Source organism: Caloenas nicobarica, chromosome 5 (genome assembly GCF_036013445.1).
Source record: "Caloenas nicobarica isolate bCalNic1 chromosome 5, bCalNic1.hap1, whole genome shotgun sequence".
Lineage (NCBI taxonomy): Eukaryota > Metazoa > Chordata > Aves > Columbiformes > Columbidae > Caloenas > Caloenas nicobarica.
Window position 1 is genome coordinate 15,645,229 of NC_088249.1, and position 24,296 is coordinate 15,669,524.

General features: G+C 43.2%; 2 protein-coding genes across 2 annotated transcripts; both read left to right on the top strand.

Annotated features, from left to right (window-relative positions):
- Positions 1-3,644: 3,644 nt before the first annotated feature.
- LOC135989392 (alpha-1-antitrypsin-like) lies at positions 3,645-7,591 on the top strand. Its single transcript, XM_065636200.1, has 4 exons — positions 3,645-4,299; positions 5,264-5,534; positions 6,184-6,331; positions 7,332-7,591. Exons 1-4 carry the CDS (start codon positions 3,645-3,647, stop codon positions 7,521-7,523), a joined length of 1,266 nt encoding a protein of 421 aa, XP_065492272.1. The 3' UTR covers positions 7,524-7,591.
- Positions 7,592-19,325: 11,734 nt separating this feature from the next.
- On the top strand, positions 19,326-23,553 carry LOC135989245 (alpha-1-antitrypsin-like). Its single transcript, XM_065635956.1, has 4 exons — positions 19,326-19,983; positions 20,649-20,919; positions 21,477-21,624; positions 23,338-23,553. The coding sequence occupies exons 1-4, from the start codon at positions 19,326-19,328 to the stop codon at positions 23,551-23,553; spliced, it is 1,293 nt and encodes a 430-aa protein (XP_065492028.1).
- The last annotated feature ends 743 nt before the right edge of the window (positions 23,554-24,296 follow it).

Here is a 24,296-nt window from a genome sequence, read left to right on the forward strand (position 1 = left end):
GGACATGTAGTCCAACCCCTCTGGAATGAGCAGGGACATCTTCAACTAGGTCAGGTTGCTCAGAGCCCCGTACAGCCTTAAATGTTTCCAGGGATGGGGCATCTACCACTAGCTGGGCAACCTGTTCCAGTGCTTCACCACCCTCATCGTAAAAAATTTCTTCCTCATGTCTAGCCTGAATCTTCCCTCCTTTAGTTTAAAACCATTATCCCTTGTCTTCTCATAACAGACCCCGCTAAAAAGTCTGTCCCCATCTTTCTTATAAGCCCCCTTTAAGTACTGAAAGTCCACAATAAGATTTTCCCGGAGCCTTCTCTTCTCCAGGCTGAACAACCCCAACTCTCTCAGCCTGTCCTCAGAGCAGAGGTGTTCCAGCCCTCTGATAATTTTTGTGGCCTCTCTGGCCCCTCTCCAACAGGTCCATGTCTTTCCTGTACTGAGGGCTCCAGAGCTGGATGCAGGACTCCAGCTGGGGTCTCACCAGAGCAGAGCAGAGGGGCAGAATCACCTCCCTTGACCTGCTGGCCACGTTCCTTTTGATGCAGCCCAAGATACGATTGGCTTTCTGGGCTGCAAGTGCACATTGCCAGCTCATGTCCAATCTTTCATCCACCAGTAGCCCCAAGTCCTTCTCAGCAGGGCTGTTCTCAATCCTTTCATCCCCCAGCCTGTACTGATACTGAGGGTGGCCCTGACCCAGGTGCAGGACCTGGCACTTGCCCTTGTTGAACCTCATGAGGTTCTCATAGGTCCACTTCTCAAGCTTGTCCAGGTCCCTCTGGATGGCATCCTGTCCCTTGGAAGTGTCAACTGACCATGTCAAAGGCTTTACAGAAGTCCAGATAGATGACATCCATAGCCCTTCCTTTGTCTGCTGATGTAGTTACTCTACCATAGAAGGCCACTGGGTTGGTCAGGCAGGACTTGCCCTTGGTGAAGACATGCTGGCCATTTCGAACCACCTCCCTGTCCTCCATGTTCCTTACCATAGCTGCTAGGAGGATCTGTTCCATGATCTTCCGAGGCACAGAGGTGAGGCTGACAGGTCGGTTATTCCTACAGTCCTCCTTTCTACCCCTTTTTAAAAATGAGTGCAATGTTTCCCTTTTTCCAGTCACTCAGGACTTCATCTGACTACCATGACTTCTGAAATATCATGGAGAGTGGCTTGGTGACTACATCAGCCAATTCCCTCAGGACTCTGGGATCCATCTCACCAGGTCCCATAGATTTGTATATGTTCAGGTTCCTTAAGTGGTCACAAACCTGATTCTCACTTACAGTGGGAGGGACTTTGCTTCCCCAGTTCCTGCCTTGCAGTTCATCGACACGAAAAGTGTGGGAAGAGAGCTTGCTAATGAAGACTGAGGCAAAGAAGTTGTTCAGCACCTCAGCCTTCTCCTCATCTGTTGTTACCAGTTTACCAGTCTTGCTCATTGGAGGAGTACACTTTCTTTGACCTTATTTTGGTTGACATACCTATAGAAGCCCTTCTTGTTATTCTTTGCATCCCTTGCCAAGTTCCGCTCCAGCTGTGCCTTGGCCTTCCTGACCCCATCTCTACACAATCGGACAGTGTCCCTATAGTCTTCCCAAGATACCTGTCCCTGCTTCCACTGCCTATGCACATCCTTCTTGCCCTTTAGTCTGACCAGCAAGTTTCAGCTCAGCCATGCCAGCCTCTTGCCCTCCTTACCAAATTTCTTACACCTGGGGATCACGAGCTCTTGTGCTCAATGGAAAACATCCTTAAAGATCTGCCAGCTCTGTTCTGCTCCCTTGTCTCTGAGGGCAGTTTCTCAGGGGATCCTGTTGACTAATTCTTTGAAGAGCTGGAAGTTGGCTTTCCTAAAGTTCAGGGTCCTGGCTTCACTCTTTATCTTTCCCATATCCCTCAGGACTGCAAACTCCACAAGCGCGTGATCACTGCAGCCCAGGCTGCCTCCAATCTTGACATCACAAATTAGCTCACTTACATTGGTGACCATCAGGTCCAGTATTGCATCCCCCTTGGTAGGGCTTATTACCTGGCTTAGGAAGTTATCCTCACAGCACTTCAGGAATCTCCTGGATTGCTTACAGCTCACCATGTTACTTTTCTGGCAGAAGTCAGGGTGATTGAAGTCCCCCAGCAGGACAAGAGCCTGCAAGCATGATGTCTCCTGTAGCTGGAGAAAGAAGGCTTCATTAATAGCCTCCTCCTGATTGGGCAGCCTGTAGTAGACACCGCATCCTTCACATTTAAAAGAAATTTGTTTCATTAACAAGGGGGAAGTATTCTGGCTTCCCAGCTGTCAACCTTATTTTTTATCATTACTAATGTTCCCTAAAGATTAAAACCAGGTAATGAAAACTGAGGTGAATGAGCTGTCTTATGTACAACAACATGGTCCAGATAGGACCCATAAATTGATTGTGCTATGTCAGCCTCCCCTGTAAGTCCTGATATACTCAGGTCTCACAGAGCAAAGCTGTGGAAGGACAACATGGTTTCTTTTCACCCAAATCTTACGGATCAGAGTGCTGACACAGGGTGGGAGAAATCTCAATAAACATCTCATTTACTCTGCTGAACCCATGTCTCTGATTGCCTTTGCTGTTGACTGGGAGGTGAGCAGATAACTTGTGTGATCTTCTCTAAAGCTGTTCCACTTTAAGTAGGACAAGGTGAAGGCTATTTGGAGTTATTAGCACAATTTTTAATTGGAATAGCTCTTACCTGTTTTCTGGCAGGTTAAACATCCTAGACACTACAAATCATCTCAACATGTTCTTGGTCGAACCAGCAAAAGAGAAAGCAATAAGCAAACAAAAAAGGGTCACAGACGCCATGATCCAGGCTCATTCCTGAGCACCATTCTGGCCATGGACCTATTTGCCTTACGAAAAGGAGGCTTTCCTGCTGATACAAGGTTTGGAAAGATAGGAGGGGCCAAGCCCACACTAGTGACCTCACCATTTCATGACCAGGATGTTGGGGTGCACACAGAGAGGAATTCATCTGGAAGACATGTCGCATGAGTGGTTGTTTAAAATAAAGCAACATATTCTGACCTCATCAGGCATCGAAGTAGAAAAATTTTAACAGCTCTCTTGTGATTAGTCACTTTATATGTTAAAATGAGTCAGAAATGAGCGAAAGAATACCACTTTTGAGTGCTGCAATCTCTTATTGTTTTCCTTTGACATAGTACTGTCATTTGACGTAAGCCTCATTCAATCACTAATAGCATAATAATCCTGAGAGTTCTTAGAGATAAACATAAAATAATTAAGTTGCTCTTGATGTGCTGCCTCACCATAAAACAGATTTACACAGAGACAGACTTGTTCTCTCTGTCTTATTTTTCTGCAATGCTCACATGTTTCTTTCTCCACATGTTTCTTTCTCCAGTAAGAAGGGACTTCTAGAGTAAAGCAGAACCGAAGTAGGCAGCAATGGACAGGAATTACAGATAAACTCAAAAGCACAAGGATTTAAAAAATGCTTCCATAGTAAAGGAGCATGTCAGGAGATAATAGTGATTACCAGATAGCTGTTGATGGTAGTAGCAGACAGAAATAAAAGATGAGGAGCTGACACAGCTGACCTCCAGTATTCAAGGCCATTTCATTCTCTGTCCACACCGTAGCTGCAAAGGACGATGAAGGCCACCCTGCCGCTGTGCTTGTTGGTGGCCGTGCATCGCCTCACTGTCCACAGCCTGACCCAGGTCGACCACCACAATGGCAAGATCAAGGAAACTGAGCCCCAGGAGCAGCACTTCCATGAGGGAGATCCTCTTGAGTCCTGCCAGCGGGTAGTCTCCAGCAACACAAACTTTGCTTTCCGGTTTTACAGGCAAGCAACCACCCAAGAGCCCGGCAAGAATGTTTTCTTTTCCCCAGTCAGCATCTCCACTGCCTTTGCCCTGCTGTCCCTGGGCTCCAGAGCCACAAGTCACACTCAGCTGCTGGAAGGACTGGCCTTTAACCTCACCAACATGCAGGAGGAGGAGATACACAATGGCTTTCGCCATCTCCTCCTCTTGCTGAGCCGCCCTGGCAGCCAGGTGCAGCTGAGCATGGGGACTGCCCTGTTCATGGACAAACACCTGAAGCCACTCAAAACATTTCTGAAGGACATCAAAAAACTGTACAAAGGAAAAGTTGTTTCTAGTAACTTTCAGAATTCCACTGAAGCTAAAAAAGAGATCAACAATCATATAAAGAACAAAACCCATGGGAATATAAAACAAATAATTGAAGACCTCGATCCAAACACTCTAATGGTAATTGTTAACTACATTTATTTCGAAGGTAAGTTACATAGATGCTACTTACTGCAGCACCTCAGTTTCACCTGCACTAAAACAAATGCCCCAGATTATTTCTGATTTAGTTTTAAAAGAAAGGCCAGTGTTAAGATTAGGCTATTATGATAAGAAACATACAAAGTTCTCATGATTTGAAAACTATTCCGCATCTGATTTTTTCTAGCGTATGTTTAGGCTCCTAAGTGTAATTGTTTATTATACAATCTTTAAGTTTTAGGGAATTGCAAGAGGACAACAGATGTATATATTTGTAAATTTTTCTGTCAGTGTTCATCTACTTATTATTTTAAAGATTACGATGTTTTCACACACAGAATAGCAAGCTGTGATCCCTGTGTATTTGTTCAGTGAATGACCTGATTTAATACAAAATAAAATATCATAGAAAATTCAGTTGAATAAACATCAAGACAAAACCATTTAGAAGATTAAAACCTTTGAATCCCTATTCCAATTACCATAATGCAGCTATGATCAGGCCCAAAAGTTTGGGGTTTTCTTGCATATAAATTTTGCTTGGTGCTACAAAATGGAGAACATATGAAAAAGCATGGAAGGAGTTTAAAATGCTACCTCTTAAAAGGTAGACATCTGCTATGGAACTTGCTTTACAAGCAATATTCTGAAACCAGAGGGAACTTGCTGGATCCTGGTCAGGTTTCATTTTCTTCAAATAAAACATAAGATAATATGAAGTTACTTAATGTAATTTACCTGACTTAGAAAGGTGTTGTACAAGTCCATATGACATTTAACCTGGGATATTTAGTTGTTATCAAACACAATATAGCAAAGATGACAAGGAACAAGATCTTTAATAAACTTGGAATACCTCTGATCTTTAAGTATGAGTATAAATATTCAGATATGGATTTATCTGGTGTGCATTAGTCTGGACTATAATAGTATAACCTCCTTGAAATAAGCATTTTTCTTTTGGTTTTAAGCCTACTGGAAAAATCCTTTCAATATTAAGGGGACTCGCAAGGATTATTTCCATGTGAATGCAAAGAACTCAGTTGAAGTGAAGATGATGACTCGAGATGGATTTTATAAAACATACTCTGACACAAAGCTGTCTTGTGAGGTGGTACAGATTCCTTACAAGGGAGATGTTGCAGCATTGTTTATCCTGCCGAAGGAAGGAGAAATGAAAAAGCTGGAAGATGGCTTGACAAAAGGCACTGTGTCTAAATGGGAAGAATCACTTGAACAACGGTAAATATAGAATTCTGATTTGATGATTCAAGGTAGTCAGAATCCAAAGTCTGAATATTATGATCAGGTTTTACATTTACTAGCCTTTGCTGTTGATTGGAGATTTAAGCAATGGAATAGTTATAAAGGGACAGACCAAATGATCCGATGATTTGATACTTTCAGCAAAAATTAGAATCAGCATTGCCTTGTGATGAAGGAAGGAATCTGTAAGCTGGGAAATTTAATATTTTCCTCACACATTTTCTACTTGATGTTAAGCGTCTCCATTTCCGTTGTCTCAAGCCCAATGTGTTAAGAGTGGTATTACTGCAACATAGCAATCAGATCCCTCAGAGAGAACGGGCTGTAAATGCCGAAAGAAAAACCTTGAAGGTTAGAAAGACAATGCAAACTTAGTCCCAGAAATGCACCATCACTGCTTGCTCTGCCTTCAAGTGAATGTGTTTCAGAATCACATAAGAAAGCCCAGATGATGTCATTCTCCTTTCTCATCCTCCAGACCACCGTCTTCCCATCTTCTTTTCGTTGCCATCTTTTTCAGATGAAAAGACTAACATTTTAGCACAGACGAAACACCAGCAAGTTGGAAGTCTCCAAGACATGCTTTGATTACAATAACTGCCATCATTTTATTTTGAATTAACAGGAGGATAGAGGTGCATATTCCAAAAATATCAATTTCAGGCACCTATGACTTAAAGAAGATGTTAATGAATCTGGGTGTTACTGATGTCTTTTCTGATTGGGCTGATCTGTCTGGAATCACAGGAAAGCCTCATGTGAAGGTTTCAAAAGTAAGTTTGTCAGGAAAAACAACGGTGTGTGGATTCCTCAATACCCAAATATTTTGCCCTAAGATAAGTTGGGAATTTTACTCATTGCTAGGGGTGGCTTATACTATGAACTAGATCATTTAGCTGATAAAGTAACTTCAAACTCTCTCAGCCTTCTCCAAGATCTGGAGATAAGGGCACTGTCTTTTGTCTGATGGGCAAAGGTAGGGAGGGGCATAGCATTTGTCCCAGAAACTAAATACAGCCCAGCTTCTGTATGTGAAAGGAGTGCCCATGGGTATCTGTGCTGGAGATGTTTTGCATCAGCATATGTAGCAGAAAAAGTGGCCTTTTCCTAACATATGCATTCTATAATTTTAAAGGATTTTAAAACTTCTGCTGCCACTGAAGGCCCTGATGAGTGCTAATCATGAACAATGGGCCGGGCATGAGGAAAACTTCCCATTTCCTGAAAATAATGTGAAGAGAAACAGATAAAGTGAAGAAAAGGGCTAGCATTCTTGCAGCCATTCTGAAAACAGCATTTACAATGTTCTAACATTTGAGGGCTGGTAAAACAAGAAGATTAAATATGCCCAACAATAATTTAGAAAAAAAATTAAAAATGGTACGAGGCTGAATTTCTACTGACTAAATCGTAATGCATGAGCTATTAAGGATATATACAGACCAGCTCTGGAGCCTGACTTCCCTTCCCTCTGAAATTGTCATTCCTTGCTAATTTTCTTGAGTATTCTACTTTCAACTAATTCCACAAGGTGTGCATCCCTAGGATCTGTGTTGGATACACTTGTGGTGAGGAACACTGAATATGACAATACTTACTTATTGAGACAACATTGCTAAAAAACCCCATCATGCACTATAGTGGTCTTCTTCCTGGTTCCTGTCCTACGCGCAATTTTTGTGAAAGGCAGTAGCAGAATTAACTTAGTACTAATTTTAATCATTTCATGCCCCATCCTCCACCTACATTAATTCTTGCTTTATTTCATTGTAGGCTGCTCACAAGGCGCTGCTGAAGATTCATGAGAATGGCACAGAGGCTGCAGCAGTCAGTGGCACAGATTTTCTTCCTCATTCTGTTCCTCCTGTTCTTAAATTCAACCGTCCATTTTTGCTGTTGATTGTCGATCAATATACTCAGAGCATCCTCTTCATGGGAAAAATTGTAAACCCAGCTGAAAAATGACTGGTCAGTGGCTTGTCTTATTGATTTGAATTGCATTCTTCATGCAATTATAGTTCAATGTGATTAAAATTATCATTATTAATAATTAAAATGGTTACTAAAATTTTTCTTTTTTCAAATAAATGATGCAAGATTGTGGTCATTCTTAAAAAAACTTTTCTTGTTTCCTCCTCTAGTAGAAAGTAACCACTGAGATACTTCTATTCTTGCATTATTAATAATTTTATAAACCTGCCTTTATTGACCAGGGTATGGCATTTTTGTAAAACAAGGTAAGCATCCAGCTGAGAGAAACAGTTTAAAACATTTTAGGTAAATAAAGATTGAACAAAGAGACTACTTCTGGCCTGTAGGTAGGAAGGAAAGAAAATGCTGAGGTTTGCTCCAGCTGCTGCGAGCTTTCACCAGGTCCTGGTGCTGGAGGGCTGACACAGAAATAGAAAATACAAATGCGGTCCACCCAGGGATATCCTAGTTCTTCTCTTCCACATGGCTGCCATTGATGGGGAAAGGTCATGTTTTATTTGCATGAGAAAATGATTGCTTGTTCCTCTGAGGATTTCTGTGCCAATTTTTCAAATCAGAAGTTTAAGTCTATTGGGTCATAAGGTCAATTTGATAATAGAGGAATTAATACCTGAGAAGGAGATACTTCATAGGGTCCAGCCTCTCCAAGGCAACTGTTACCTGCCCACACCAGTCTGTGTGTATACACGCCTTAGGTACAGGATATTCAGGAATATTCATGTTCAAACACCTCCCTTTCGTGAAGGCAGACAATCGCATACCTCCAATACTCTGAATTCCAGGCTTGTCAGGCTGACCCCTGCAAAAGGAGAGATAGCATTGGACTTGGAGTACTGGTAAGGGTATTTTCCTGGAAGATGGAATTCCAGCTCTGTTTTTCCCTGGATGGGGACTAGGTTTGGCAGATAAATCCTAATTAATTCTCTGCAAACTACACCATTGTGTGTGTGGTGCCTGAAGCAATGATGTCTTGTGACACTGGTAGGGCTCCTAGGAAAAGAAAGGCATAGCTTCAAGTCACGCTTTGGGGGAGTCAGTCACTTTCAGACCAGGCCTAGGCACTTCCTTTGAAGCTCAAGTCTTTTGCCATACTCTCACTTATGACATTCACAGCTGATGGCATCCACCCACATCATGTTTGTTTCTTCGAGTCTCCCTTTAAGGTAACAAACTCTACACAAACATCCTATGTGGAAGCAGTGGCTAAGTCAGAGCTGAGGAATATTTTAGTTGGCTAGACACCCAAAGGTGATGCTGGCATTGCTTTATGGATGTAATCTTGTGTTTCATCAACAGATAGAAGTTTGGAAGGGATAGGGTATGAATAGCCAGAAGAGGTAAAAAAAACCCAAACCATTGAGTTTAATTATATTCCCAAAGTTAACATCTAAGCTAGTAAATAAACTGCTCTGTTCTCTAGCCATGAGGTCAGCTGGCTCATCACAGTTCATGTCCATGTTGCTTAACTCTGACCTTGCAAGACATCCGTGCTGTTTATTGGAAATATTCCCTGGCCTGTGCTAACTCCAAAAACATGTTCAACACTTGTTTGGAAGAATTGTAGATGGCATGAGTGATACGTGTGTCTGAAATTGTACTAAAAATGTAAGACTATGAGCGGTTGCAGGCTGATGGCCAGGCTTGTGCTGCAGCACTGCTCAAAGTACCAGTACAAATGGAGCCAGAGTGACCAAGTAGGGGTGGGAAACTGTCCCTCTGTCACTCAGCCCTATTAGCTACCCCTCTGCTGGTGATCTGCCTTTTTTGAATGACAAATGACAAGGTCATGCTGATAGACCTTTGCCAGCTACTTCCCAAAAATGAGGGAACTGCAGACCCTTCGTCCTTCTGTGGAATAAGATTAGGCAGTTCAGGAAATACCCTTCAAACCTACTGCAAATTACAAACTGTGAAACTCCCACGTACTTCCCACGGATGTATTCTGGTGGTTTCTGCTGACCAGGCCTGTGCATTTGCTGTCACAGCAACTGTGCATGCTTATTTTCAAAAGGCTGCTCCTTCTTAAGGATTTATGCTGGTCCTCAGATGATACAGCAATGCTTTGACGATGCAGATACCTGAAACACTTCACAGCTGAATACATAGAAACTATAATGAAGTGTAAAATATGCAAGTTTAATTATATTAACGTTGTAATATAAATAGACTTAAATGCAGTTTAAAACATGATACAACTTGCTGTGGCAGCATAGCCACTGTCTGTTGTCTATGTCCCCCCCACCTTAAAAATATTGAAACCAAGACTTTTGTTCTGAACCAGAAAATCTGTCACTGATTCCAGGACCTGACAGTTTTTTGACAGCTGTGCAAGCTGTTTGCTAGGTGATGCCTTGACTCTGCAAACTGGAATTAGCTGCCAGAAAAAGACTATTAGAGAGTTCCTTTTGGCAGCTGGATCCCCTTGGCACCCAAGACCACTGTCATGCAGCTTTCCTTCCAACGACTGTTCAGAGGCACCCAGAGGTGGAGGTGATGAAGTGCACAGCTCCCCGCTCCTCAAATCTGACAGTGATGTTAAATAAAGCAGACCATGACTGCAGTAATACTGCTGCCAAACTACTGCTGAAGCAGAGGTAACCAGATCCCCTGTGATCAATTCATTCTCATAGACAGTGCCAGGCCAAAGGGAAACTCATATTTTTTGATTGCTAAAAATGTTTAGAAATGGTTTTACTGACGCATCAGAAAGACAAATGTTGCGATAACCTGATAAAGTAATAACTATGAAGTTCTCCAAGGTCCAGATGGATGAATTTAGGAGTTTTTTCTGGCATGGTACCCAGATATTAAATCTATTTACAATTAGATGAAGAAACGCTGAATAGGTTTTACTTTTCCCTTACACATGACTGCATGCAATGCTCCTTTGCTGCACTTGAGCCTGTTGTCTCTGGCTGTCAACAGTCCAGTGACCACAAGCAGAATAAGCAGGAGCAGCATCCCCATGAGGGAGATCCTTTTGGGTGCTGCCAATGGATAGTCCCCAGCAACATGGGCTTTTCCTTCCAATTTTACAGGCAAGAGACTACTCAAGAAGCAGTCAATAGCATTTTCTTCCCCATGGTCAGCATCTCTGCTGTCTTTTCCCTGCTGTCCCAGGGCTGCAGATCTACTAGCCAGGCTCAGGTGCCAGGAGAGCTGGCCTTCAACCTCACTGACACCCAGGAGGACCTGTCACTTTCCTTTACCGTCATTTATTTTCATTCTGGTAGTTACACATGCCATCTCTAAGTTCTTGTATGATTAAACTTGATTAAGGTTTTTGGTCTGTAGTCTTAACTACTGGAGTTTGATGTACCTTTTGGAAAAAATAAATTCAAGCTACAATTCAATATGAGAGCAAAATTTTGGTCTTGCAGTCTATCTGCTGTTACTTATTTTTTCCATTTTTTATTCTAGTAATTTTAAAAAAACTTATAACAACCTGTTTTGAAAAGCCTTGTCAGTGTCGAGCAGGTCTACAATTCCAATGCCTTCATCTGGGAACTTTATGGAAAATACAGCAGTAAAACCTAAGATGAGCTCTCAGTGAGAGGTTACCCATCTTGAACATTAAAATGCTGGATGATCAACTCCAGTGGAACTCACACCAGGCCTTAAACGCTTGTATGCTCTTGGAAACACATTTTCTTTCAGTGTGATGAATTTTGCAATGATGCCGATTTTTGCAATGATGCTGAATTTTGCAATGATGCCGAATTTTGCAATGATGCCAATCTCATTATTTTAATTGAGTTATTTATGTCAAGAAATTTATTTGTATGAACTTTTGCAGACAGACTTGAGTGATACATCTTTATAAAGCAAAAATAAAAGGCCGCCTGAGGATTTATCATGTAGAGTGCACATTTCTCTTGCTCATTCCTTATAATCTTGCTGATGTTTTGTTTCCACTGCCAGAAATATAACTTGCAAAGCTGGCATATAATAACCTCAAGACCAAAGAGCAACAGAAGTAAGTTAATGACATGGGATGAAACTGTTCCTGTAAGGAGGAACCAAGACATATTACATAACTGAGCAGGGTCACTGGTAGACAGTATGGAAAGAGATAATTAAATTATTCCTTAATTCCTTCCATATAGACCACTACCAAGCCAATGGGCAAAGCATGTCTGTCAGTCCTTTGTATGACTCCCCTGGCTCCTGGAGCAGGAGTGGCTCTGTCCCAGCCACTGCTTATCTAGAAGCATCCAGAAGCTCCATATCCTCTGCTGTGAAATTCCCTGTATAGATCTGCTTCCTGCAAAACTCTGCACGAGTATTCCAGTTTAGCCTCACATCTCACAGTGGTGTCTGCTCTGGCGACACAGCCATTTGCACCAACAGGACTGTGCAGAGAAGTAACAAACTGCTTTCCCTGGGTTCTCACAGACACTGCCATCTGGCAGGCATGCTGGTGATACCCATGCGTGGTGATTCACCCTCATTTCCCATTGCATTCAACAAGAGAGACTTTCAAGAGTCTCTGTTTCTGGTACCTATGACCTAAGGGAGAGTTTTCAAACGACTAGGTGTGGCTGATGCATTCATTAACCATGCTGACCTATCTGGAATTGCTGAGGGGCTGATTGCTCTGAAGTTTAAATGCAGCAAAACCGAAAGCAACACTCGGTCAGCAACGAGGGAGGAGCAGAGGCAGTTAAGGTAAGGTCCCACACTTGAGCATGGATTGAGGAGGCAAGCAGGGGAACCCGGAGCCAGGAAAACCCTGCGGGCATGCAGAGATGCGTCAGGAACCGGCAGATCTCATGAGAGGGGCTGACACGGAGGGCTCATTGTAGGAGCAACCATGGGTATTTTCAATGTGGTTCTAAGGAGTGCAGGTGACCAGGAGCACAGTGAACAGGGTGAGCAAACGGGCCTGGCGGTTAGCGTGGCAGTTCATGCAGGCAAGGCGAGCGGGAAGGGTGGGGAAGCTCTGCCAGCTCAACAGATTATCTCTGTTGCTGGTTATCAACCTTGCAGAAGGAGCCTGGCTATGGTATCCACCCAGGGCAAAGGTAGGTCCTCTACACTCTCCAGGAAGGAGGCAGCAACCCAGACAGAGCTGCCGTGGAAACATGCAGCCGTCCAGACCTCAGGCTGCAGGGAGTGCCAGAGCCTTTCACTGGTAGGGATGACAGTAGAGATAACAGCTGCATGAGGTGTGAGCAGCTGGATGACCTGCTCAGCCTGGTGGTAAAGCTCAGAGAGAAGGTACAAAGGTTGAGAAGCATCAGGGAGTCAGAGAGGAAAGAAATTGGTGGGATCAAGCTCTGGCCTCCCTGAGACAGGAAAGGCCACCAGTACAAAACCAAGATCAGGGGAGTCCTATATCTTCCCCCGGCCTGACCGAAGACGGTCAAGGGAAGGGAGTGAATGGAAGCAAGTCCACACCTGGGGTGGCAGGCAAAACTGCCCCTTGCCCACCCTGCCCTCCCAGGTGCCTCTGTACAGCACGTATGAGGCTCTGGATGTGGAATCTAGTGACTCAAGGGATAGGGGGCAATGGCAGCACATTCTTGCCTGGTGCAGAAGGAGGAAGGTCTGTGCTGTGACTACCCCACCTTCCCAGATTCCCTTGCAAAACAGGTATGAGGTTCTGGAAGTGGAATAAAACAACAATATTGAGGAAAGTGGTCCAACTAAGTTGGAGGTGCTGCAGAGGATAAATCAACCTGCACCTTCTATCAAAACAGCTGCTGTAAAGAAAAAAAGGCAGGTCATGGTCATAGGAGACTCTCTTCTAAAGGGAACAGAAGGCTCCATATGTGGGCCAGACGGGCTTCTTAGGGAAGTCTGCTGCCTCCCTGGGGCCAGGGTTAAAGATGTGAAGAGAAAACTTCCTGCCTTGGTTAGGCCCTCTGATTATTATCCTCTACTAATTTTTCAAGTAGGCAGTGATGAGACTGAATAGGGAAATCCAAAGGCAATCAAGAGGTACTTCAGGGCCTTGGAACAACTGGTTAAGTCATCAGGAGCACAAGAAGTGTTTTCCTCTGTATTTTCCCCCCAGTTGCATGGTATGACAATGAAAGATATAGGAAGACCCAGCAGATCAATACCTGGCTGCAGGACTGGTGTCACCGGCAGAATTTTGGGTTTTTTGGTCATGGCCTGAATTAACAGGAGGATAGAGGTGTATGTTGCAAAACTATCAATTTCAGGCACCTATGACTTAAAAGAAAATGTTCATGAATCTGGGTGTTACTGGTGTGTTTTCTGATTGGGCTGATCTGTCTGGAATCACAGGAAAGCCTCATGTGAAGGTTTCAAAAGTAAGTTTGTCAGGAAAAACAATGGTCTGTGGATTCCTCAATACCCAAATATTTTGCCCTAAGATAAGTTGGGAAATTTTACTCATTGCTAGGGGTGGCTTATACTCTGAACTAGAACATTTAGCTGATAAAGTATCTTCAAACCCTCTCAGGCTTCTCCAAGATCTGCAGATAAGGGCATTGTCTTTTGTCTGATGGGCAAAGGTAGGGAGGGGTGTAGCATTTGTCCCAGAAACTAAAGACCTGGTCTGCTAGCAACAAATGGGATGCACCTGTCTCAACGGAAGAAGAGGATCCTTGGGCAGCAGTTAATAGGGCTCATTGAAAAAGCTTTAAACTATATTTGAAGGGAAATGGGAAGAAAACCAGGTGCAGCAGAGAAACCCAAGGGCAATGTGCCAGCATTTGAGGGATGGGGTGCTAGCGAAGCCCTTAGGTCTGCTGTCTCAGTGGAGGCAGGGGATGGAGACATATGCGGTAGAAGAGATACAAAGGTTATAGATTTTTTAGAAACTGCAGAAATGCCTGGGAATGGCCACAAAGGAATTAGGGCTTCTCACCAGAAAAAGGTGGCAGGATCAATAGCCCAGCTGAAGTGCATCTATACAAATGCACAAAGCATGGGCAACAAACAAGAGGAGCTGGAAGCCATTGTGCAGCAGAAAAACTACAAGGTAGTTGGCATCATGGGAACATGGTGGGATGACTCCCACAACTGGAGTTCTGCACTGGATGGCTATAAACTCTTCAAACGCGATAGGCGAGGAAGGAGAGGAGGTGGGGTAGCCCTGTATGTTAGGGAGTGTTTTGATTTGTCTGGAGCTTGATGAGAGTGATGACAGGGTTGAGTGTTTATGGGTAAGAATCAAGGGGAAGGCCAATAAGGTGGATATCCTGGTGGGAGTCCGTTACAGACCACCCAACCAGGATGAAGAGGCAGATGAAATATTTTGTGGGCAGCTGTAAGAAGTCTCATGATTCTAGCCCTTGTTCTCATGGGGTACTTAAACTTACCAGTTTTCTGCTGGAAGTACAACACAGCAGAGAGGAAACAGTCTAGGAGGCTTCTGGAGTGTATGGAAGACAACTTCCTGACACAACTGGTCAGTGAGCCAATTAGGGAAGTCACCACTCTGGATCTGGTTTTTGTGAGTAGAGGACTCCTGCATAACATGTCAGTTGGAGATCACCTTGGGCATGGAGATCATGAAATGATCAAGTTTTCTGTTCTTGGAGGACTAAGGAGGGTGGTCAGCAGATCTGCTACTTTGGACTTCCAAAGGGCAAACTTCGATCTGTTTAGGAGGCTGGTTGGCAGAGTCCCTGGGGAGGCAGTCCTGAAGGGCAAAGGAGTCCAGGAAGGCTGGTTGCTATTCAAGAAGGAAATCTTAGAGGCAGAGAAGCAGGCTGTCCACATGTGCCAAAAGATGAGCTAGTGGGGATAAGACCAGCCTGGCTGAATAGAAAGATTTGGCTGGAACTTGGGGGGAAAAAAGGAGGATTTATAACCTTTGGAAGAAGGGGCAGGCTACTCAAGAGGACCACAAGGATGCTGTGAAGTTATGCAGGAAGAAAATTAGAAGGGCCAAGCCCAGCTAGAGCTGATTCTAGCCACTGACATAGAAGGGAACAAAAAATGCTTCTATAAATACATCAGAACAAAAGGAGGGCTAAGGAGAATCTCCACCTTCTGGTGGATGCAGGGGGAAACATAGTGACAGAGGATGAGGGGAAAGGCTGAGGTACTAAATGCCTTCTTTGCCTCAGTCTTTAATAGTGACACCAGTTGCGCTCTAGGTACACACACCCCTGAGCCAGAAGACAGGGACAGGGAGCAGAATAAAGCCCCAATAATCCAAGGGGAAATGGTTAGTGACCAGCTACACCACTTAGACATCCACAAGTCTATGGGGCCAGATGGGATACACCTAAGGGTGCTGAAGGAGCTGACAGAGGTGACCACTAAGCCACTTTCCATTATCTATCAGCAATCCTGGCTAAATGGGGAGTTCCCAGTTCACTGGAAGTGGGCAAATGTGATGCCCATCTACAAGACGGGCCAGAAGTAGGATCTGGGGAATTACAGGCCTGTCTGTCTGACCTTGGTGCTGGGGAAGGTCACGGAACAGATCATCCTGAGTGCCATCATGTGGCACATACAAGACAACGACGTCATCAGACCCAGTGAGCATAGGTTTATGAAAGGCAGGTCCTGCTTGACCAGCCTGATCTCCATATAGGAAAAGGTGACCCGCTTAGTGGGTGAGGGAAAGGCTGTGGATGTTGTGTCCTTAGTCCTCAGTAAAGCCTTTGACACTGTTTCCCACAGCATTCTCCTGGAGAAGCTGGCTGCTCATGGCTTGGATGGGCATACTCTTTGCTGGGTAAAGAACTGGCTGGGTGGCTGGGCCCAAGGAGTTGTGGTGAATGGAGCCAAATCCAGTTGGCAGCTGGTCACAAGTGGTGTTCCCCAGGGCTCAGTATTGGGGCCACTTCTGTTTAATATCTTTATCAATGATCTGGATGAGGGGATTGAGTGCACTCCCACTAAGTTTGCAGACAACACCAAGTTAGGTGGGAGTCTTGACCTGCTGGAGGGTAGGAAGGCCATACAGAGGGATCTGGACAGGCTGGGTTGTTGGGCTGAGGCCAATTGTATGAGGTTTAACAAGGCCAAGTGCCAGGTCCTGCACTTGGGTCACAACAACCCCAGGCAGTGCTACAGGCTTGGGGAACAGTGGCTGGAAAGCTGCCTGGCAGAGAGGGACCTGGGGTGTTGATTGACAGCCGGCTGAACATGAGCCGGCATTGTGCCCAGGTGGCCGAAAAGGCCAACAGCATCCTGGCTTGTATGAGAAATACTGTGGCCAGCAGGACTAGAGAAGAGATTGTGCCACTGTACTCAGCACTGGTGAGGCCCCATCTTGAATCCTGTGTTCAGTTTTTGGCCCCTCACTACAGAAAAGACATTGAGGTGCTGGACAGAGTTCAGAGGAGGGTGATGAAACTGGTGAAGGGTCTGGAGCACAAGTCTTATGAGGAGTGGCTGAGGGAACTGGGGCTGTTTGGCCTGGAGAAAAGGAGGCTGAGGGGAGATCTTATTGCTGTCTGCAACTACCTGAAATGAGGTTGTAGCATGGAGGGTGTTGGTCTCTTCTCCCAAGTAGCAAGTGATAGGACAAGAGGAAATGGCCTCAAGTTGCACTAGGGGAGGTTTAGATTGGATATCAGGAAAAATTTCTTCACAAAAAAAGGTTGTGAAGCACTGGAACAGGCTGCCCAGGGAAGTGGTGGAGTCACCATCCTTGAAGGTGTATAAAAGACATATAGATGAGGCTCTTAGGGACATGGTTTAGTGCTGGAGTTAGGTTATGGTTGGACTCAATGATCTTGAGGGTCTCTTGCAACCAAAATGATTCTATGATTCTAAGTTTGCCAACAAAAATGGTCATAACCTTTCCTAAGAAGAGGCTTGTGCCAGGGTCAGAGGATCTGGTGCCTGGAAGTGTTGAGCAGGGACAGCACAACTTTCCACTCTCCCCCTGACACACTGGGTGCTGCTGCATGTCCTGGGAGAAAACAGAGGAATCACTGCAGAAACTCTGCTGTTCCTGGAAGTTCCTCCCTGAAAAGAGTAGCATCCTTCAGATGGTTCGCCAAGCATTAGGGCTGGGCTGAAAGATTAATGCTATCTATGTAGGCAGGCCTAGACTTGAGGGAAAAATAGCTTGTCTTTGGTAGAGTTAAGCAACAGCATGCTTGTGCCTGCTGAACCTTAGTCATTTTACATAACACTGCAATAAACTTTCTGGGTAGTTGCATACATCATGAAAAAAAACCTCTTTGCAGAAATATGGTCTGACCAACTCTGACTCTATTTTGTAAGACATGGTGGTTATATAGCAATAACTATGGGGGGTAGATTCCTATGTGTAGATAAATTGTATACTTACCTGGGGTGAAATAATGTAGATTTAATGGAAATAATTAGTCATTGCTAATTAGGAAGACTGCCATGCATCTTATCCTTAAATAACCTTCTAAATATCTAATTTGTGCCTGTTTCTCTCAGCTCCCTCTGAGAGGGATCACAGTATAAGTTACATATAATGTGTATATAAATCATTCCTATCCTATGGGTATGTAGCAGGGGGTTAAGAAATTATCCTCTCCCAAGCTAACATTTTCCCATGGTAAAGATTAGCCATTTCATTCTTCCACTTGTTTTATTGTTTTGGCTATTTTTCAAGATTTCCACTTTAGTAGTTTCTAATATCAAAGGCCTCTCAAATAGCTAACCAGTGCCCCCAACTATCCATTATCTAATAATTTAATCAGCCCTACAAATAATGCCAGTTAGTGCATACCTATAGTGGGCAGCCAGAAAAGAAGCAACCCAGAATTAACTACTTCCCGTTAAAAGTTCAATGTAAGACCTAAACCTGGCATTACATACACAGCCTGAGACAGATGCTGGGGCAGAATCTGGTGCTCCAGAATAAGTATACAGCTGCTATGAACAACATTCAGATTGTCTAATTTTTCCTGCAGGCCACTGCCTACTTCATGTTTTTGAGTTTTTGTCATTTGAGGTAACTTAGGTGAGGTACCCTATGGAGAACATTCTTATCCAGTATTTTTCATGGTTCTTCCCCTGAAAAGGGCAGAAGAGAGACTGTGGGATTATGTAGAATTTGCTTATGTCAGTTAAAGGAAGAGGAAAGGCCATCACATTGCACATACACAGCAAAGCAGATTCAACTATAGCTTTTCCTAGCTCTTGAGTCTTGGGCTTTGCAACCTTATGGATACTTTATGTGCAGTAAAGAGAGTCAGTAAACTTTCTTGGTTTATCCTCAATTTGCTGAAATGTTTAAGGTAGTGTTTTGAAATAACATAGTTCTTGAGATCTGAGCTCCTACACAAGAGGCAGAAAGATATAAACAGTTTAAGGGTGAGCATTTAGATGAATTTTATGAACAGCTATAACTAACGTTGTATCACTGCACTGCTTGAATACCCAAGTCTGACAAGACCACAGGTACTAGAGAAACATATTAGTAAAAGCCAGTCCCTCTGCCAAAGTACTCACTATATACATGCATCCCATAGGTGGACTCAGCCATGCACCCAAAAGCACTTAGGAGTGCAATTAGGCCATGCTGGTCAGAGGCAAGAACTTTTTCAGGTGTAATACCTCACAAAAGCCTACACAACATGAATTCTTTCCTAGTGATGTCACATTAATATCTTCCTTCCCTTACTCATTGATCAGAAACTGAGAACTGACTAGAAATAGATTAACCAGGAGGCCAAGTAGAAGAGTATTTATAAATAGAGCAGTAATCCTAAAGACTGACATCTGAAAATCAGTATCTAGAATACAAAAACTATTTTTTATGCAGGAAAGATAAAATTCTCTAGATCTAAAAGTTGCTCTACTCTATCTTAACAGATAATCTTCAGAAGGAATATGAATATCTTCAGAAGGAAAATGAAGCCTGTGTTGCATTTGTGTTTGTTGCTTCTTGGAGTTCAAGTCCAGGGTCAGTGTAGTAGGTACGACCTCAGTGATGAACAGCAGGTACAAAACATACCCCATTCCCCAGAAGAACATTCCCAGGCTGAAGGCGAAAAGTTGGCTCATGTCAAGATAGCTCCCAGCAATGCCGACTTTGCGTTTAGGTTTTACAAGCAGGTCAGAGAGGAGGCAGGCAACAAGAACATTTTTTTCTCTCCTGTGAGCATCTCCACTGCCTTTGTAATGCTCTCCCTGGGGGCCAGATCAAACACGCTCACTCAGCTGCACAACGGCCTTGCCTTCAACCTGACGGAGGTGGAGGAGCAGGAAATCCATGAGGGATTTCAACATCTCCTCCAGCTGCTGAACGACCCTCACCAAGAAGTCCAGTTGACCATGGGCAATGCCCTCTTCATAGACAACCGACTGAAACTGCTCCAAAAATTTTTAGATGATGTCACAAATTTTTATTACTCTGAAGTTATTTCTAGTAACTTCCAAAATTCTGCAGATGCTACACAGGAAATCAATAAGTACATAGAAATAAAAACCCATGGGAAAATTGTTGATTTACTCAAGAGTCTTGATCTGGACACCATGATGGTTTTAGTTAACTACATTTTCTTTAAAGGTGAGTGACGAACTTACGTAGCAGTTATATACATAAGCTCTGGAAGTTTTATCCAGACCTAAGAAACATAACTGTTTTCACATTGTGAACCCATGCTATCATCTAATGTAAAATATGTCTTTCTACCTTGAAATTACATAAGGAAATACTTGAAAGCCAGGTATGAAGAATCATTTTTTATATGAGTAAAAACAAAAGAACCCGTAGAAGAACTGATCAATGTCATAACACTTTTAAGCCAAGTTCAGAGCTGAAAATATTCAGAAAAGACAAGCTTGAGAACTTATGATTGTTTGTTAAAAGGCACAGGTGTTTGGCTGTACAGGACAAGGTCAAACACAGATTACACTTGTATGAAAGGAATAAGCCTGGCGCCTTTATAATGGGAGTCCATGGAAGTTTTACCATTGCCTTAGCAGGCAAAGGCTCATTTCTTTTCCACCGCAACCCTCAGTCTATGTTTTTCTTGTGTGACTTTTATTAGAACCATTGAAACGTCGTAAAGCTTCTTTTCATGACTAGGGAACAAGCATTGTTAAACTGAGATAGGCTTGTTGTTGCCTTTACAGTTCTAATACAGTATTTTAAGCATCAACTAATGTGACATGCCTTTATTAGTCTGTTTTTCAGTTTATTCAATTCTACACTCCTTCTTTTGTCAAAAGGCTACTGGGAAAAACCTTTCAACGATTTGGAGACCAGAGATGATGACTTCTTGTTGGATGCCAAGAATTCTGTTAAGGTCAAAATGATGCATAAACATAAAGACTTTAATATCCATAGGGATGAGAAGTTGTCTTGCTGGGTAGTAGAAATCCCCTACAAAGGAAAAGCTACTGCATTGTTTGTTCTGCCTGATGAAGGGACAATGAAGCAGGTGGAGGATGCTCTGCTAAAAGAAACAGTATCTAATTGGATGCAATCACTTAAAAAAAGGTATTATTTTAATTGTTGCTTTGTTTAAATATCAAACAGGCCATAACTACTCATCCAGGCAAGGTAAAGCTTAGGATGCCACAATGAGTCGCTAAGCACAGCTGTGAGGAACAAGCATTGCATAGCTGATTAACTCAGACAAGGTATTGGACAAATTCATACCTGAGGGGACCCCTATCCTCAGCTCCCCCAGTCACAGCAGTGGGAATGCTACCAGCCCTGAGGATCCTGCACATGGGCATGTTAACCTCAGGAGCCCACCTCAAGTAGGAAGAATCCAGTCCAAAAGAAAATACACTTTATTTTTCTCCAGGCTGGATGATACTTTCCAGCCAGTCACTTTCACAAATCAGCACTGTGTCCCTGTATCACTGATCAGACTGTGGTTGGTGGGACAAGTACCCCAATTTTTGTTTTTCTAACATGAGATTTATCATTGTCTCAGAAAGCCAAGCCTTAGCTTCACAGGCACTTGAGATGGGTGTATACCTGCAACAGCTATCACATTGAGGGACCTTGTAATAATAAACTCTCATTTTTCATTTATTTTCTAAAAGAAAAATCTACCTGGACCTTCCAAAATTCACCATATCTGGCTCCTATGATGTTAAGAGACTGTTTGAGAAAATGGGTGTGACAGAAGTGTTCAGTGACCAGGCTGATCTCTCTGCAGTGGCAGAAAAAACTCTTCTGAAGGTTTCCAAAGTAAGTATTCAAACAGAGATGGTAATCAAGAGATTTGTCTGCCTTGCTTACATGCAGATTTTATCTCTGCAAGTAGGCTGATCCCACTTCTGGAGTGTGGTCATGGCTCACTGATTGTAATAAAGGAAGGAGAAGGTTAGGGATTAAATGTCTGTTGTTCCTACAGTTTAATATTAATTTAATTATTTATTAGTTTAGTTGTTAGTTCTTAGTTTAATATTAAATTAATATTAAATTTACTGCACAGTGATCCTGCAAATTCACTTGAAAGTCTCTGAAGAAGAAAACAGATATGGAAAGGATAACGGGAATAATTTCACAAAAAGCCAGTATAAAACAGGTAATACATGACAAGAGTCATAGATATGACATAAATTTGGGAATAGTCATTCTTATCCCATGTGCACACTTTTCATTACTGCATTATCTGAACACCTCTGAATTTGTATGGACAACAAAGTTGTCCATTTCACAAATGACAAAACTGGACACAGACAAATAAAGTGATTTCCTAGTGTCCCAGGGAATATGTGCCTTGTGTCGTGAGAGAAGTGATCCTTCCCCCCTATTCTGCACTTGTGAGACCACCTCTAGAGTACTGCATCCAGTTTGGGGCTCCCCGGGGCAAGGGAGGTGTGGACATACTGGAGCAGAGCAAGTCTAGTAGAGGGTGAGCAGGATGGCCATGTGGCTGGAGCACGGGATGTATGAGGAGAGGCTGAGACACCTGGACCTATTCAGTCAGGAGAAGGGAAGGTGAAGGGGGGTTCTTACTACTAGCTACAGATATCTATTAGAAGGGCGCAGAGAAGGTGGATCAAGACTTTTCTTGCAGGTGCACAGCGATAGGACAAGAGACAATGCACACAAGAGAGAAAATGGGAAATTCTCATCAGATACTATGAAAAAAAATCCAGCATGAGGGTCATAAAAAATTTCCATCCTTGGAAACACTTAAATCCTGGCCGAATGAGACCCTGAGCGACCTTATCTAGTGTCAGAGTTGACCCACTGTGGAGTGGCTGGTTGCATAGGATGACCTCTAGAGGTCCTTACAACCTATGTCATTTAATGATAGTATGATTCCTCACACTAAATAACATCTTATTACATGTGTAAACACTTGGATTACAGATATAGAGAGAGTGAATAGAGAAAGGGTAAAAGGACCTCATGAGAGGAATTTTCAGATATGTTATGGAGGACTGACCAAAGACAATGAAATAAGATCACATGAATTTAGAAATATTAATTTGCTATATCTACCATAGAAAGCCCTGTAAAGTCATCTCAGTGGGCTGTGTTACAGAAAGACACCATATGAATCTTGTCACTATTGTGTCTTTGCATAAATAATTCTTTTGCATACACAGAAATTGATGCAAAATGAAAACATTCTTCTCCTGTGTTAAATATTAAGGACAAAATCTTACTCTGAGAAGCAACAGAACAAAAACTGTTCTCTATGCTGCTCTGTCTCTGCAAGAAGCCAAATTCCACTCTGCCAGAGTGTTGAAGAAAACTCCCTGAACTCAGAGCAAACTTTGCTTGCCTTGGAAAGACTAGACATTAGTATCCTTTTCACACCAGTTCTATGCTCATTCTGTGCTTTCTTTTAAAAACTACCTTCTCACAGTGTTAAAGCAAATACATTTTTCACCAGATGTTTCTCACTCTTCTGTACATAGATTTTAATCTTTGCTTCCCTTACAGGCAATTCACAAGGCTGTGGTAGCCGTTAGTGAGCAAGGCACAGAGGCTGCTGCAGTGACTGTGATAGAAATCGTACCAACATCTGCATGTACGGAGTTCTCTCTTCCTCCTTACATCAGATTCAACAGGCCCTTCCTGGTGATGATTTTTGACGAAACCACCCACAGCATCCTCTTCGTGGGGAAAATTGTGAACCCAGCTGCCGCAGAAGACTAGGCCAGAGCACTTGCACTCCTGGTGAAAAGAAGATTGCTTGTGCACATCCCAGGGACTTCTTTGCAAAAAGGAAGTAGAATTGGTCCCTAATTAACAAATAAATAGGTGTAACATGAAGTGTTCTTCACTTACAAGCAGACAGCTAGGGACAAGCATGAGTGAGCCATGTTTCAAAATGTCCCAGCCAAATAGGCAGCCATGGGATCTTCAACAGACAAAGATTTCCCTACCTCACTTACTCATCATCAGTGCCACACAGTCGCTTGCGTGCAGATAAACCTTCCTACTCCTGTCTGAGAAACTCCCTATGTCTCCCATTTCCTGCATGTCAAGTCCTCAGTTCAGAAACCACAAATCTATAGCCTTTCTGCTGAGAAACCATCCTTTCCCCCCCTTTCATTCCACTCTGAATCCCTGGAGAAGTCTCTTTCCTCTTCAAAGCTCTTCCAGGGCTCAGTGGCTAAGAAGGGAAAGGAAACACAGACCTGTTAAACCCTTCCTTTCTTAGGTGGTAGATGCTTCTGAGTAAATAACTTCCAGCTAATGATGTTGCCCTCCACCTGTTTCTGCAAGTTAGGATGATGAGCACCTCCAAGAGGTTTCTCTCCATTAGATGATGTTTGGGGTGCAGCAAGGTGACTCGGACATCTTCCTGAGCACTGAGTAGGCAGAAGGTGGTGTTACCAGCAGCACAATGTAAACCAAGAGCTGTGCTGGGACAGATTAATTTCATTTATTTACAA